The sequence below is a fragment of the Simochromis diagramma genome, unplaced genomic scaffold, assembly GCF_900408965.1.
Source record: "Simochromis diagramma unplaced genomic scaffold, fSimDia1.1 OVJJ01000501.1, whole genome shotgun sequence".
NCBI classification, from domain to species: domain Eukaryota; kingdom Metazoa; phylum Chordata; class Actinopteri; order Cichliformes; family Cichlidae; genus Simochromis; species Simochromis diagramma.
Genome location: NW_024387320.1, coordinates 5,133,295 through 5,148,911, shown reverse-complemented (window position 1 = coordinate 5,148,911; position 15,617 = coordinate 5,133,295). Strand labels below are relative to the sequence as shown.

The 15,617-nt window shown below is 40.8% G+C and overlaps 1 protein-coding gene across 9 annotated transcripts in view; it reads left to right on the top strand.

The window, feature by feature from the left end:
- The window catches only part of LOC120717614 (LIM domain only protein 7-like), a 48,937-nt gene extending 40,205 nt beyond the window's left edge, over window positions 1-8,732 (top strand). For 4 of the 9 annotated variants that reach the window (XM_040005761.1, XM_040005762.1, XM_040005766.1 and 1 more), the window contains 11 exons: window positions 403-507; window positions 2,268-2,354; window positions 2,810-3,135; window positions 3,353-3,409; window positions 5,170-5,225; window positions 5,409-5,567; window positions 5,988-6,171; window positions 6,339-6,674; window positions 7,346-7,454; window positions 7,855-7,957; window positions 8,047-8,732. In XM_040005761.1, coding sequence (XP_039861695.1) covers window positions 403-507; window positions 2,268-2,354; window positions 2,810-3,135; window positions 3,353-3,409; window positions 5,170-5,225; window positions 5,409-5,567; window positions 5,988-6,171; window positions 6,339-6,674; window positions 7,346-7,454; window positions 7,855-7,957; window positions 8,047-8,069 — 1,545 coding nt within the window. In that variant the 3' untranslated portion in view covers window positions 8,070-8,732. The remainder of the gene's footprint in view (window positions 1-402; window positions 508-2,267; window positions 2,355-2,809; window positions 3,136-3,352; window positions 3,410-5,169; window positions 5,226-5,408; window positions 5,568-5,987; window positions 6,172-6,338; window positions 6,675-7,345; window positions 7,455-7,854; window positions 7,958-8,046) is intronic. The other 5 variants (XM_040005763.1, XM_040005764.1, XM_040005769.1 and 2 more) reach the window with 5 other exon arrangements.
- Window positions 8,733-15,617: the final 6,885 nt, after the last annotated feature.

The following is a 15,617-nucleotide window of genomic DNA, read 5'->3' as shown; positions in this document are numbered from 1 at the left end:
AGCCCAGAGCTGCTGTTAAGCCTCTCACATTGACTGCATTTGTAGTTCACTTTAGAGCCAGGTTCACACATCTTTTTCAGTCTTTTAGCATTTTAGTGACTCAACAGTGATTATAGGGAACCTTTTTTTGTGTAGCTTTGAAACCAGATAAGAAAATAGAATAAATAAAGTACAGACGGTGCAGTGCAAGTGCATATTTGCAGTTTCATCTCACCTTCAGGAGCATGTAGAAATGTTGTGAAACAAGAGCAGATAAGTACTGGGTGTTTAAGAGATTATTATTTAAGTATCATCACATCTATATGGCACAAGCAGGCGGACTTCAAAGCAACAAAGTTCAGCGATAGTTTTGTACAACTGCGAGGTAAATTTGCTATGTGTGGTTTCCTTTTTTGCCTTCAGATACCCGTTCCCGTAATCACTCCCTCCAGTCGCTGGTCTTTTGACCCAGAAGAGGAGCGGAAAAGACAAGAGAAGTGGCAGAAGGAACAAGAGCGCCTCCTACAGGTATGTGAAGGTGTACTCTTGTATATTTAGTAATGTTGAGTTCAAGCACACAACACTGTCAGTTTATTTCTTCAGACTACAACAGTCTAGATCCCCCATAAAGATGACATTTGAAAACCTCCCCTTTACCCTTATTGATGAGTTTTTGCACCTCAGTATGTATCAAAAAAGACTAGTATGTACAGGCAGAAATCACTGTCATTAACTTCTGATTCACAGCCAGTCATTTTGGTCTGGAAGCCAGCCTGAAATATCAAAGAAATCACTAATTTCGTAAAAGAGAAAGCAGGGTTACTCCTAGTAGGCGTCCAAAGGTGTAAAAGAGAAACGAATAAGAAAATTTCCCTCACACGGAGCAGTAAAGCATGGATTACTGCATGAGGTGCAGCAGGAGGTGGAGGAGGAGTTGATGATAAGATTCTCATTGAGAGTGACCAGGAGGGACAGGATTAGAAGTGAGAGGGACAGCTGAGGCTGAGCGGTTTGGTGACAAAATTAGAGAGGCAAGGCTGAGATGATTTGGACATGTGCAGAGGAGGGATAGTGGATATATTGGGCAAAAGATGTTGAATATAGAGCTGCTAGGCAGGAAAGGGAAAAAAAGAAGAGGAAGGACACAGAAGTTTTATGGATGCAGTGAAGGAGGACATGCAGGTTGGTGTGACAGAGGAGGATGGAGGAGCATGAGCTGCTGTAGCAAACTCTAAAGGGAGCAACTGAAAGAAGATGATGATTTCATATCTTTCTTATCTTGCACTGTGAGAAACAGCACTGCAGTGAAAGTGTTTTTTCTTACAGTCTACACAAATGCACCCCCTAATGACTAAGGGCTAATTTCAGGACCTCACAGGCACTGATATGTACCTTTTATATGTTTTAAATATTTATTCAGACTAAGAAATGGAGTGGCATCAAAAAGGTAAAAAAAAATAATCAAAAAGTAAGCCAATAAACACCTGCATCATTACATGAAGGTACAAAACTGTCCCCAGATGTTTAAAACTGGCTTCCATAAGGTAAAACCCCCCCGTCAGAGGTTACAACCCAAGTGACAAACTATCATGTGTCCACAACACATTATGAGTTGAACTACACTCACTGTAATTACAGATGGGGTGGGGATATCCACTTATCCAGTTGAGGGTTAGTGGGGGGGGGAAGAAACCTTAATTTAAAAAAACAAACCAGAATGAAGCCAAATCTTGACCCATTTAATGTGAACTGACTGTCTTTAAACGCCCCATCTGACAATTAGAAGTTACTGACATGCTAGGAAATCCTCAATTACATCTGCTCTTAACAGGCTCAGAACAGAAGGAGACAGCACTCGAGCTTCTAAGTGTGCGCCGAGTATCCAACTTTAGTGTAGGAGAATCATGTCAAAACATTTTTCTGGGGGCCTATTTCTGGATGGAGATCAAAGGTGGTTATGCAGAGTGCCGTTGCAGCCGGGAAGGATTTTTAATGCTGGCAGGCTTGTTCCCTGTTGGTTAAGCAGCCTGATTTCATGATCTTCCAGCAGGACTTCCTGCTCTGGGCAGGTTTCCCTAGAATGTGTAGAATAGTTAGATAACACGTAAGTGAGCTGAGAAATCATCTGAACAATATAACAGCCACAATACCTAATTATTCTTTTTTAAAATTACATAAGGAATCTGTTATGAATAGAAGTTTCATGTGTTGTTTTAGAAAGAGCTTTGTATGTCTGGCTGGATTAAATGAGATGACCTTTGACCTCACCTTCATTTTTTTTTTTTTAGGAGAAATATAAGCGTGATCAGGAAAAGCTGCAGGAAGAGTGGCTCAAGGCTCAGCAGGCAATTTCTACAAGCACGGTCCCCAAACAGGTAACAAAAGTGTTTTGTTTTGTATTAATTATGAGCTGATAAATCAGCTGGAGAGTATTTAATGGTGGCAGTAAGTTGTGACTCATGGCACTAATTTATCTAAATGTATCCAAAGAGCTTTGATCTAAAATTGCTATAATTATGCATGGAGTATGTGGGCACGCTCTCTTGTATGTGACCTTTTAGAAATGGAAAGGGAGAGTAGAGCAGTGTCTAGTCATGTGAATGCTCACACAGTACATATATTTACTGCAGTGGCTGAAATCTTTCCAACTAATAGGTTTGCAACAAAAACTCCCCTCTACAATATAATTTCTAAAACCTCGCCACCTCGGGGGATGTGAGGAGTTTCTCCATCGTTGTCGCAGTTCCTCCTGGATGCTAATTAAGATTAAATTACTTGGTGCTCAAAAAGCTTCCTCTTCTCGTCCCTTTTCGTCTCTTGTCTCTGGTAGCTTGGGAGCCTGGAGGTGAACAACCACAGCAACAGCAGCACCGGCCCACACTCACCACTATCTCCCGTCAACCAGCCCACATCTCTACTGTGGGAAGAAGAAGAGCGAAAGAGGAAGGAGGAGCAGGAGCGCCAAAGGCAGGCAGAGGAGAAGAGGAAGAGGGAAGAGGAGGAGCGAGAACTGCTGCGTCTCCAGGAGCAGAGGATGAGGAAGGAAAGGCAGGAGCAGGAGGAAAGGAAGAGAAGGGAGGACGAGAGGAGGTTGCTGGAGGCAGAAGAGCTGCAGCGCAGAGAGAAGGAGAGAGCCTTTGAGCAGCAGCAGCAGTGGTCAGTAGAGCCACTCCTAATCCTGTGCTGCCCTGAATACTCAAACTCACATGTCTTTTGTATTCCTTGACTCACCATCATGCTGATAATAACACATTTAACCAGCTTTACTGTCTGTGCATTAACATGTGCAACTAATGTGTTTGCATGTGCTTTATCCCTCCTTTGTGTGGTACTCATCATCCCACCTCTCTGCACACAATGCCTTTCACCAAAGGGCCACTAGCTCCCACGGCTTTCCTTATGCCCAGCCTTCACTCACCTATGCAGACAGGTTAGTACGAGAGAGCGAGAGCAGCTGGACCTCTCCCTGTTTATAACCTGTTAACCATGCTTTCTCTGCAACATGCTTTTGACATCATTGCTCTACAATAACTGCAGTTTAATGTGTTGAATACTTAGTTGACTATCCTTATTTAGCATGCATGAGATGCATACACACATAATTAATTAAGACAGATTATATTGGATTGGATTTATCAACAGTCTGTGGAACTCATGAGCGTAGGTGGCTATATCACCAACAATATATATATAGAATTTAAAAATATCTCTTTATAGGGGCAGTAACTTTTCCAAACAAAAACTGCAGCTACAACAAGTCCAGGTTTGCCTGTACAATCAAAATCTTTCTTTGCTGTCCACAACAGATGCCAATAAAACAGTTATTTAAAAAAAAAAGTCTATTTATGAGATCCAGTAGAAATATAAGCTATACCAAATTATAATGAAACATGCCTATAAATATACAAATAGAATAAACATACAATAAAGTATGTACATATTTATGCAGTTTTATATGCACAAAACAAATGCTTCTTCTTACAACAACAATATAGTTTGATTAGAAACCTTTACAAAGTAGATTATTTACAGTTGTCATTATTGGGTGATTAGCCCCAAATCATTTTCAGCTCTAGATTTTTACATTGTTAGACCAGCAAACATTTTGTCCTTTCCGAAACAGTACGGAAAGATGATATGGAGAAAGTAATCAAACCGCTACATTTATAACAAAATTAAATCCATAAAATCAGAAGAGGTTCAGTCCTTTTAAATGATTGACAGACTTTTAGTGGCTAGTGTTGTGTGATCCTTCTGAGGCCTTTATTTTAAAAAAGAAAATGGGTGCCTTTGAGAGTTTATCTTCAAATTAACCAAACAGTTAAAATATTTTAAAGAAAATATTTACAACTGGTGCTCGTATTAAACTTGTATCAGAGATATGAGAGGAAAAAAACTTTGCTGTGCAGAAAGGAAATTGGTACAAAATTCACAGTTTCCCAGTGAACAGCTAAATGTTGCACTGCAGAGACAAATCAAAGGCAGAGTTGTGTAGCCACAGTCATATTAGAGTGGTTGAAGATAATGTGAGGGCATATGTCCCTAAAACTGAAGCTGAACCTGAGTGGGGACATTCAAACAGGATAGTGATCCTAAGAACAATTGCAAATCCACCAGGATTTTTACCAAGGATGGAATAAACTAGACATTAAGGACCAGGAATAAAAACAAGCACAGATTTGACCTCGTGGGGGATTTGAAGTCAAGCAGTGCATGCAACAAAATCAAACATCTAGCAACTAAAGAAAGAATCTATATAATCTGTAATCTGTGAACTCATTTGTTAAATCATTTGCAATGTGTCTGTTCTGCTTCTCACAAAGCGAGAACTGTAATCCTGAATTCCTGAACGCCCACACAAATGGAACCATTTAATTATTTATACTGTATTTATTATTATAGGATTCGTGGGAAGCGGGAAAGAAGGTCAAAAGGGATACAAGGTAGAGGGGAGGCAGAGAGTGCAGGAGTCGGAGGGAAAAAGGAAAAATACACAAAGTTTTAAGATGAATGCTACATTACCAGCTGACATGCTGTGACACTTATCGCCTTCTATATTATACCATCTGACATATAACTATGATCCATAGAAAAAGACATGAATTCCCTCACACTTGTACACAAAAGTGAAACATCTGCTAGAACTGAAAAGTAGTGTTGTTCATGTATGTTTTGAATTTTGTTCGACAGGACAAAATCCAAATCATCCCCTCAGCTCGACGAAGAGGACAGACCTCAGAGAAAAGGTCAGCCTTCTTCATTCATTAGGGGCTTTGTGTGTGTGTGTGTGTGTGTGTGTGTGTGTGTGTGTGTGTGTGTGTGTGTGTGTGTTGTGGTGGTTGTGGAGGTGGGAGAGGGTGTTTTAAATGACTCCACGTACACATTTTGTTGCACAGATGTATACCTGTGTGGGTTGTACCCTGCTGTAGGTGTGCATGTACCCCCGGGGGGCATGGCTCAGCGGCTGCTGGAAGAGCAGCTGAAGAAGGCACATGACAGAGTTTACCAAAGTCAGAAGGCTGCATCTGAGCTGGAGCTGGAGCGCAGGAACATCCTCCATGCCATGAGATACAGAGAGCCGGAGAGAGGTGGATTTTAGCCCCCTAAAGCGCCGTTTCTCGTCGTTTTAATGTGAAACTCCCGTTACGATCAGCCGATCAGTCAATCGAGACATTTCGTTAACTCTAACTCTAAACCTACAGATGTTTGATTTGCAGCTGACCAGACAAATGACGAACCAATCAGCCACGTGGCCAGAAAATGACATGCAGCAAAAGCAATTTAACTTATTGATTACAGCATGTTTTCTTTCAGATCAAGGACTTTTTCATCCGTAATTTAGTCATATCTTGTCTCATCAAGCCAGACTGTGGAAAACAGATACTTATATCATCCTCATCTAATTCTGTCTGCCCCACGACTATTAATTTTGTTCCTCCGCCGATCACCAGTTATGATTTTTTTTTTCCATCCATAATGTTTCATCTGTCTGTCCTCCCACCTGGCAGTGACCTCAAGCGGAGCCGCTGAGAAGAAGGACCAGCAGCCTGCATCTCAGGCTGAGCTGGAGCGGCAGCAGATCCTCAATGAGATGAAAAAGAAGACGTCATTGCTGACGGACAACAGCTGGATCCGCCAGCGTTCTCCCGACACTTCCACCAACAAGGAGAGGGACCTGCCACCTATGCGCAGGTACAGTAATACCTCATTAACTTTGGTGCGATGGTGGTGGTTGGCTCTTTTCTGTTACCAATGTCCTGTTTTTTTGAGTTGGGTGTAAAAGTTAAGTTGTCAGTCAGAAGGTTCGACTGCTTTTTCTAACTGGCTAACATAGGGTGTGGCTTGGGTTGGCTTTGCAGAGGCGATTCTCTTGACAACTTGGACACCTCATACAACTCCTGGCGTTCGTCATCGAAACCCCGAAGCGGTTCTTTTGCCCAAAACTACTTTCGGCCTCACTCTTCCCTTTCTGGCAGCACATCCTTTTATGGTGGGGGGCCGCGGGCTCAGCGGTATGGTTCCGCTTCCACTCTGCCTTCTTCCTATTCCATGGGCTCACTCCGAAGTGGGGCAGGATCCCATTTGGTCCCTTGGTCCAGGCAGTCGCCTTCCCCTTCACCTTCACCCTCTTCTCCTTCACCCATCAACTCTCCAGAACCCACGGCTGAGGCAGACGCTCCTCAGCAGCACAGCAGGTAAAACCAGAAATGAAGCTTTGCTTAATGCCGCCTCTAACAACTCACTGGTACATCTGGGTTGCGGTATTTAAGGCGTTGCTACTCAGCCGTGCAAAAGTGGTGGCAAAGGGTATTTCTCTTTTTCCTTTATGTCACTCCTTTTATGATGTAATGTTTCTTTTGATGTGCTTTTTTATAGATCACACAGTAGCATAATTCACTTTAACTTATGTGTGGAATACAGCAAATGCTAGTTTAAGTTTAGCCATGTTTTTGTGGATTACACGAAAGTTTGTCAGCGATCATGTCCAAACACCTGAGAGACAAAGAAAGTCCAAAGGTTGCCTGAAGGTTATCTTAAAGAAGCTTGTTCACTTCCTAACACCCGAGTTTCCCAACCTTTATAAAAATTCATAAGTGTTTCCCTCGTGTCATTTTTGTTGCCATAAACAGTATTTTGCGTGTGACACTAAATGACACTGTTTTAATGAGCCTTTGTCATTTCAGCAGTGCTGTTTCAACAGGTTAACATTTGCCAGCTTGCCAAAGTGTCCGTCTGTCTAACCCTGGTTTGAACCAGTGTTGGCGTGTGTTTTGTATGTGTGTATGTGCATATATGTGTGCATTCATACATGTGTCATGTATGTGTGCTTGGCTCTGAAATGACAGCTGTGCGTTCTGTAATTCAGGTCAGTGAGTGGAAAGAAAATCTGTACGTTCTGTGAAACCCCGCTGGGAAAGGGAGCAGCCATGATCATCGAGTCCCTTGGGCTCTGTTATCATTTGGGTTGCTTTAAGGTGAGAGCTGGACTCCGGTCAGCCGCGGAGCACATCGGCCGCCGATCCTCAAAAACTAACTTGATCGCCTCAGGCTCTTTAGTTTGTTTTACTAACCTGGTGAATCCTGGTGAATGTCAATCCCCTGATCCCTTTATTGAGAAAAAGAAACTAAATCCTGCAAGATCAACTATTCCCTTTGCTTTTTTTTTTTATCAGCAGCCTAATCTAGTTGTTGTTGTTTCTTCTGGGAGCTGCGGTGACCTTTATCTGAAAGTTAATCCACTGTGTCAGCCTTCATCTCTTGATTCTCATCCTTCTCCTTTGAATCACGGCCTAGATTTGTCTGTCCTCATCACTCCTCCTTTGGTCATGTTTACTGATTCATTCCTCAATTCTTCTCCTTCCCAAACTTCCTCAGTGCATCGACTGTAAGTCTGACCTTGGAGGATCAGAAGCCGGGGCTGAAGTCAGAATACGAAACAAGCAGCTCTACTGTAACTCCTGCTACATGCGAGTCAAAAGTGAGTACTTTCTCGAGCTGATCATCAGTGGGTGGTGTTGTTCTCGCCTTCCTCCCATAATCGGTCGCTTTTTTTTCCTCTTCTTTTAGCTGGTCAACCAACATCTATGTGACGTGACTGTACTCCAGCAGATTGATGAAGAGACTACTTCCGACAACAACCCTTGAATTTTAAAGTGAACATTGAAGCCATTGCAATTAACCGGGACACTTGGTTGGGACGTATCGCTGTTTATGATTCTGTTAAAACCCCAGGCGATACCTTGATGAGAATCATATTTGTTTTTACAGTGTGTGATTAAGGGAGGGAGGGACGCTTGCAAAGTAGTTATCAGCTTTTGTGTTTATATCCTATTAAGCAGCACAATTGTACAGAGTGTAAGGGTTCTGCATGCGCCGGAGTTTTTAAACGTTTTAGCCGCAAAACTAGTCGAGCTATTAACTGTCTACCAGATTCCAGATGAAAGTCCTTTTTGTTTCTAAACTTTGCTTAGATACTGAGAGAAAATCCTGCAGGATCATCCTCCTCATTTTCACGCTTCTTTTCCCACCAACTATTGTGTTATAAAAATCTGTATCAGCCAAGGTATTGGTATCATGTCTATGTGCCTTTTTATTTGTAATTAAGATTACTAAAATACTGCAAAATGTCATTTGCATTTGTCTCAAGTTTTCAGTGATGGAGTATTGCACACATAAGCAGGTTTCTATGTAAAGAATATACGTCACACTGATTAGGCAAACATAACAATGTAAATAAAAATAACTAAATGCTCCCCACGTGTTACGTCGGGTTTTTTTGGGGGGGGTTTTTTGTTCTCCATCTGTTAAATTGCATAATACTGTGTAATGATATTTCTGGGTACAGTGGGATGCAAGGACTCTTCTGCCTCTATAATCAGAAATCATTATACTCATCTTTCTCTGTCTGTCCCTCTCATTTTCTGTTTCGCTGTAGCTCCACGGTCATAATGAAAGGAATTTCAATGAGCTTTTGTGCTAAGGTTCAGAGGACCTGCCTGCTCTGTGTTCTCCAAAGCCAATTTGTCATGCATATTTTATTCAGTGCATGCATTACATTTGATTATACTTTGATTGTCTATTTTCTCAATGTATTCTGTCATTTTGTCTCTACTGCATAAATATACAAGGAATATTCATACAAGGAGCAGCTTCCAAATGTATTTAATCTGCAGGGGAAGAAATTGTCCTCACCCACCCTACACCCCGCCCGCGACCAAATGGAAATAAGCCCAATTCAAGCAATATACTGTATGGAAATAAGCTGGACTGAGCATAAATTGGCTCTGTCTTCTTGAGGTGAAGCACAAACAGCCCCCGGAGGCGCACATCTCAAATTCTTAGATTCCCTTTTTAGATTTTTCTTGGCGCTCTTCTGGGAGAGAGATTTTAATCCTAATGCTTAGAAAACAAACACAGCCTGAATGGCGCCGAGTGCCTGAGAAATCTGAAACCCTGAATAATATGTATCCCCGTCTTTTTCCTCCAAAGCAACAGCCACAACCTGTGGTTTGGGAAGGTTTTGACATGGAGAATCATATAACTGTGTGTGTGCGTGTGTTTGTGTGTACGCACTGAGGCTCACAAATAAAAGGAACGCTTGACTGCTCAGAAAAAACGAGGTCTGAGACGGAAAGGCCTCTTCTACCTTCCTTTAAAAAGCTATTCCTAACTACAGGAATGGCTTTTTTCAGGATTTTTCACATTTTTCAGGATTTCTAGGGAAGAACATGTGATGAATTTTTTTTTTCTCTCTTTTGTTTTCTTTTCCAGCCTTGGTGTCACAACGGGAGAGATTTAGTCATTCTTTCTGATTGGGTGCAATTTGCCCCCTTCAGTACCTGAAGGGGGCACTGTGCTATAAGAGTTTTCACCAAGAAGGACTAAATTCTCTTTCATCTGCAGCTGCTGTTGCTTGCACTACTGAGTATGATATCCAGAATCAGAGAGGAAGTGATGCTGCCACAATCGTTTAAAAGCAGAACTCTATTTGCAATGTGCTTTAAATTTTGGAGCTTCATTTCTAAATAAATGACCCCCAATGTTTTGATAAGTAGGTTGACGCTGTGTAAAGACAGCTTTGGCGAGCAGCACCTGTTGCAATTTGCCATTTTAAAGCAAAATGCTTTTCGCACATTTTAGAGAAGCCATCAAGCACTAATTCACCTGCAGCTTGAACTGATGCTATAATTAGTCACGTAATTGCAGACACTGTCTCACCAGACCATGGCTGGCAGGCACCATGTGTAAAGAGCAAAGTGCTGTCACGCTTTCAATTAACCACAGGGATTAAAGAAAATGCACTTCAGGTAAATCTATAAGTTCCCAGCACATCAGTATGGACCCGTGAGGCTGCTCCTCATTCATAATAGCACGGCTTTTTAAGAGGCAGTGGAGAATCTTTAAGCAGAAAAGGTGTAGCAATTTAGTAAATCAGTAAAAAGTCAACAGCGTTTATGCAGGCTGTGATTACGTTATGATTACAGCTCTGCGGGCTACATAAATGATGACTGTGCTGGATTGGTTTAATTGCAGCACATGTCTGTGGTGGTGGAAATGATTAGAAAATGTTACTAGATTAAACTGAATGTGGTGCATGTAACTCTCATTCATAGTAAGTATCTGTAAAGGCCATAGCAGCCGTTGAGACGTGAATAGGTTTCATCCATATACAGTCATACAAAAAAAGAAATGCATTCTCTTTTTCAGTCCTGAGGTTTTATAAATCATCTGGTTCTTATCATGGTCTAACATCACTTAACTACAACGTCAGATGAACAATTACACATACATGATGAAATTATTTATTTAACACAAATGAAACCTAACTGCAGAAGCAGCGTGTGGAAATACTAAGTGCACCCTGTGATTCAGTAGCTTGCCTTTAGCAGCAATAATTTGATTGTTTACTGTATGACTCCGTCTCTCACATGTTGTGGAGGAATTTTGTCCCAGTCTTCTTTAAAACATTGCATCAGTTCATGGAGGTTCAGGAGCAGTTGTTCATTGAGCATTGGCAGTGACCCATTGAAACATCTGGATTCTTATCTTTTTCAGACATTCAGCTGTAGATTTGCTGCTGTGCTGGAGATCACTGTCCTGAAGTAGCTCTGCACATTATGATCAAACATCTTCACTTCTTGTCTGTCATACATCCAAAGACAGAGGTCTGGTTGTTTTGTTCAGACACAATTTTACCAAGCCTAACCCGTGTTGCCATGTTCTTTTTGGAAAGAAGAAGCTTTCTCCTGGTAGCCCTTCCAAACCAGCCATATTTGTTCAGCTTTAATCTAATTATAATATCATGAATTGTAACAGTCTGAAATGCATCTCTTGGGTTTTTTGCAGTTTCTTTGAGCATTGCATGGTCTCACCATGGGGTGAATTTGCTGGGACATCCACTCCTGGGAAGATCGGCAGCTATTTTAAATATTTTCCAATTGTAAAAAGTCTTCCACACTGCAGAAAGATGAACATCATATTTGTTTAGAAATGGCCTTTTAAGCCTTCCCATATTGATGCACACAACAGTTTCTTCTGTAAGATCAATGCTGATGCACACCTGAATGCTTCAGACCAGCAAACTATCAAAACTCCTACTATAATAGAGACACTCACACTCGCTGCTGATCAGTTAATCAACGTACCCTCTTAAACCAGGTGGAGGCAGTAAGGATCTACTTAGTTTTTCACATTGATTCTGCAATTTGGTGTAATTTTGCTAATTTTTTATGCCCTGATTTGTAGAAGCTTAGAATTTAAAATGGGTGTACTTTCTTTTCCCCAAGTGTACAGTACATGTACACATTATATTCACACATGGCGTTTCCCATTTTTTAATGGGTTTCCAATTACCTTATCTTTCAGTCATTGGACTATTACGAGTGTGTAAAATTGGTACTTTAGCATACACAGTCTGGGAAAGCATGACCAGGTTCAGTAGTTGCAGCCTTGTTAATGTCACCTGCAGTAACTGTGTTAAATAAAAATCTATTGAAGGAGTAACAAACCATACCAGCACTTCCTCTGTTCATTATGCAAAGCACAGCTGGCTGTTTTGTTGACTGACAACAGCTTATCACCTTGCTTCTGCAGACATGAAGTCATTTTTTCAACTAGATCCCTACTCGTCTTCATTGCTCTAATCCCTGACTCACAAAGGGCAATGTTGATTCAAAAGCGACTCAGCTGTATAGGCAAAGGTCTTTTTTCCCTCTCCCCCACCTTTTTATTCAATAAGACAAGATTCCCATGGATGTCTAAAGTAGTGTGAGGTAAATATGACACATTGACCAGAGCAGGTTAGTTTTCTCTATATGATGAACATGACTCACTGTGAGCAGTGCTCTCCCACTCGTATTTAAGGTTTCACAAAGAAGAACGCTTTTCTTCTTTTATTAAAGAGCAGTATCTTTGCTAGGAAAAAGACCACCGACTTAAAAACGTAATTATCCAAGACATGAAAACAATAAAAAGCAAAGTATTTCTTCTCACCTTCCAATCGGGACCACGAACATCCGTGATTTCGCTCAATGTCCTTAAAGAACACTGATTCATTTTTGTTTCCTCTGGATAGTGGATGAGAAAGGAAAGCACTGGTGACAAGATGCATTTGAATTGCTTTTCCAGTTGGCAGGGAAAAGAAAAGGAGTGCAGAAAGTGTTACACGTCTCTAAAATGATAAGACTACATGGTCACAGCTGGGGCACCCTGATATGCTTGAGACCGCAATATGCCGGAGGTGACAAGGGACCAAGTTTTCTGTCCTCATATTAATTCATCGTGCCTCTGCCTTAAATCTGAGCGTGAGTTGGAATACAGATTTTCAGTTAAGCATTTTCTACTCTTTATGTGGTGTTTTTGTGTGTATGTTTTGAGCAGCAGAAGAAGAACGGAGGAGCACAGTCATTTGCCAAGACTGAATTTGATCAAATCCACATGCGAGGGGTTATGCTCTACTCACATTTTCTATTTGGAGCCTGCCGGATGCTGCTGCACTATTCATCAAAGTAGCACTACCTCTCGGTCTGCTGTATATGCTCAAGAATTGTCCTGACAGGAGGACAGATGTGTGCAACAGTACATGTGAGTGCATGTCACCTTTCCATAAATTGCCAAGTCTCTGTTCCCTTCGCTTTGTGCTTACTTGTCGCCCAGGATTGAAGTTAATTAGGATTTTATCAGAAGAAAACTTAAAAGAAAGGATAGCACTCTCTCAGAGCTGCCCTTTTATTTGATGTCAGGAGATTCATTTTCACGTTTGGACTGCACACACTGCTACAGAGGCAGACAGTGTTGCACAGAGATTGTGTTTGCACTGTCCACCCACAGCATCCAGCCCACTGCTACTCTAGCTGAGGCAGAAATGTCTTTTACCACCTAAAGGTCATTACCATTTTGCCTGTTTACACCAGGTACATTTGAAATATCATAAGCGACACAACCTGTAAACATCACCCCTTTTCACCTTCACGCCACTTCTATTCTCCATACCTACAGATACAAAATACTTTTTTTTTACAGTTCTGAAAAGACCAGCTGATAAAATAGATGGATAAATGGATGGATAGAGAAAGTGTCATTTCCTCAAGTTCCTCAAGTGGCAAGTTGAGGGTGGATCTCAAAAGTGACAGAATCCTTATTGAGGTTTAGCAGTCATGTGACTACTACCATATTGGCTCAAAATGTTACAAGGGAAAAATGTGTATTCTCCAACCAAATGGTGAGCGGTTGGCAAAGGCTGATGGCAGAAATCAATTTGCGAATGCCCCAATCAAACAGGCCTAGAGACAGTCAGCAAGCGTCATCGCTCACTAGGAAAAGATGTGCATTCCCTGATTGGTGGGCAATAACCTCTATGCGATTGCTTCGGTTGCTAGCAGATTGCCATGGTTTGCATGGAACATGCTGACTTGTCTGTTGGCCTTCGAAGCAAAAGCTATGTTTTCAATAAATTGTCGGTTACAGCGCTGAGGCAGAGCTTTTACTTTGAAGGTGAATGTTTTCAGTTTTCAGCCTGCATCTGACTTTTTCAACTTTTACTACCGTTGACATTATCCTGCAGCTTTTAGCAAGCTTAGTTTAGAAGCTGCGTTCAGCCTGTAATTTTGTTGGCCCAAGCAAGTCTACAATGAAATAACATAATCTAATCTAGAGTTGATAAAAGCATGCATGACTGTGTCTGGATTTCTTCTGAATAAGCTTGAACTAATTAGATTTTATGGGATGACTTATATTAAAAAAAAATGCTCTGGATTTATCATGTAAAGAGAGTTTGCTGCTGGATAACTCCGTAGCTCTACCCTTTTCTCCAAATGTGTTCATGCTCTCATTCAAAAACCAGGATCACATACTGAAGGCTTCAGAACAAGTTCGCAAATAATCTTTTTGTGTCTTTGTTTTATACACAAAAGTTCTTCTAACTTTTTATGTTTAATTATATTAATAGAGCAAAAGAAAAACACAAAACATTTTTGGCTCTAAACCTTTACTCAAGCTTGAAAGGAAAATTGGTTTCTTAATAAACAAACAGACCTTGAGTGAGACCTTGAACTGTGAAAGAAATTACTCAAGAATAACAACAACGCTTCATCCGGAAGAAGAGAGAGCATAATTTATGAACACAGACAAGAGGATGTACAAATCAAATTTTAGAAAAACTGTAGGCAGACGCTGGAAAGTTACACTTAATGACTTTGTTTAGGTCCAATTTAAGTCATACTACACATGTAAGTCAAACGTATAGTATTCTTATTAAGATGTGGTTAAAGTGATAGTGAGGCAATATATACTTATATTGGGCAAAGTTTGAAATTTCATATTAGGTCAAAATGAGAGGAGTTTTTATTATATTATATTATATTATATTATATTATATTATATTATATTATATTATATTATATCAAACAGTTATGGCAGTGTGATTCTGCACAGGCCGGAGGGAGCTGAGTAGAGAGTGTTAGTGGATGTGCATGGTTTCTGCTCATTCACAGCTGGCAATGCCAGCATCCACTTTTGTTCCTCTCTCTCTTTCTCTGAATAGCCATATGGGCAACTCAATAATCCTCTGGATAACCCGAAGCCAACCTTAGGCTGAAACAGCCTGATTAAAGCCACACTGACAAGAAAACATTTGCAGTCTTTGCTTTAAATGGTCGTGTAACACACACGAGTGAATCATGACTGTATATGTAATATTTTGCTGTTGTAGACTGCAGTTTCAGTGATTTTAAAAACACAAAAGAAAAGCAGGTGAATGTCTGAATTGGTTTGAACAGCCTCACTCTAATCCTTGCTTTTATTTGGCCTTAAATAGGATCCTTTTGTGGAACTCCAACTACTCTAGACAGATCAGTCTGTTGTGCAGATTATGCAACTCTATGTTGAGCTTGGTATAACAGACAATTTGGCTCCACGGTTTTAACCACCCAGATGCAGGAGGTCATGTTACAGAGGACTGATTACCAAAATCTTCTTATGTAAAATAAAAAGCTGAATAAAGATGCATAGACAGGATTTGGATTATTTCTTTAAGTCACAATATTTCAAATGTCACTATAAAAATTATGTAAAATGAATTATTAACATATATTTGTTTGTTTATTCATTTGCTGTCATAGCACCATCCTGTGCTGTAGAGG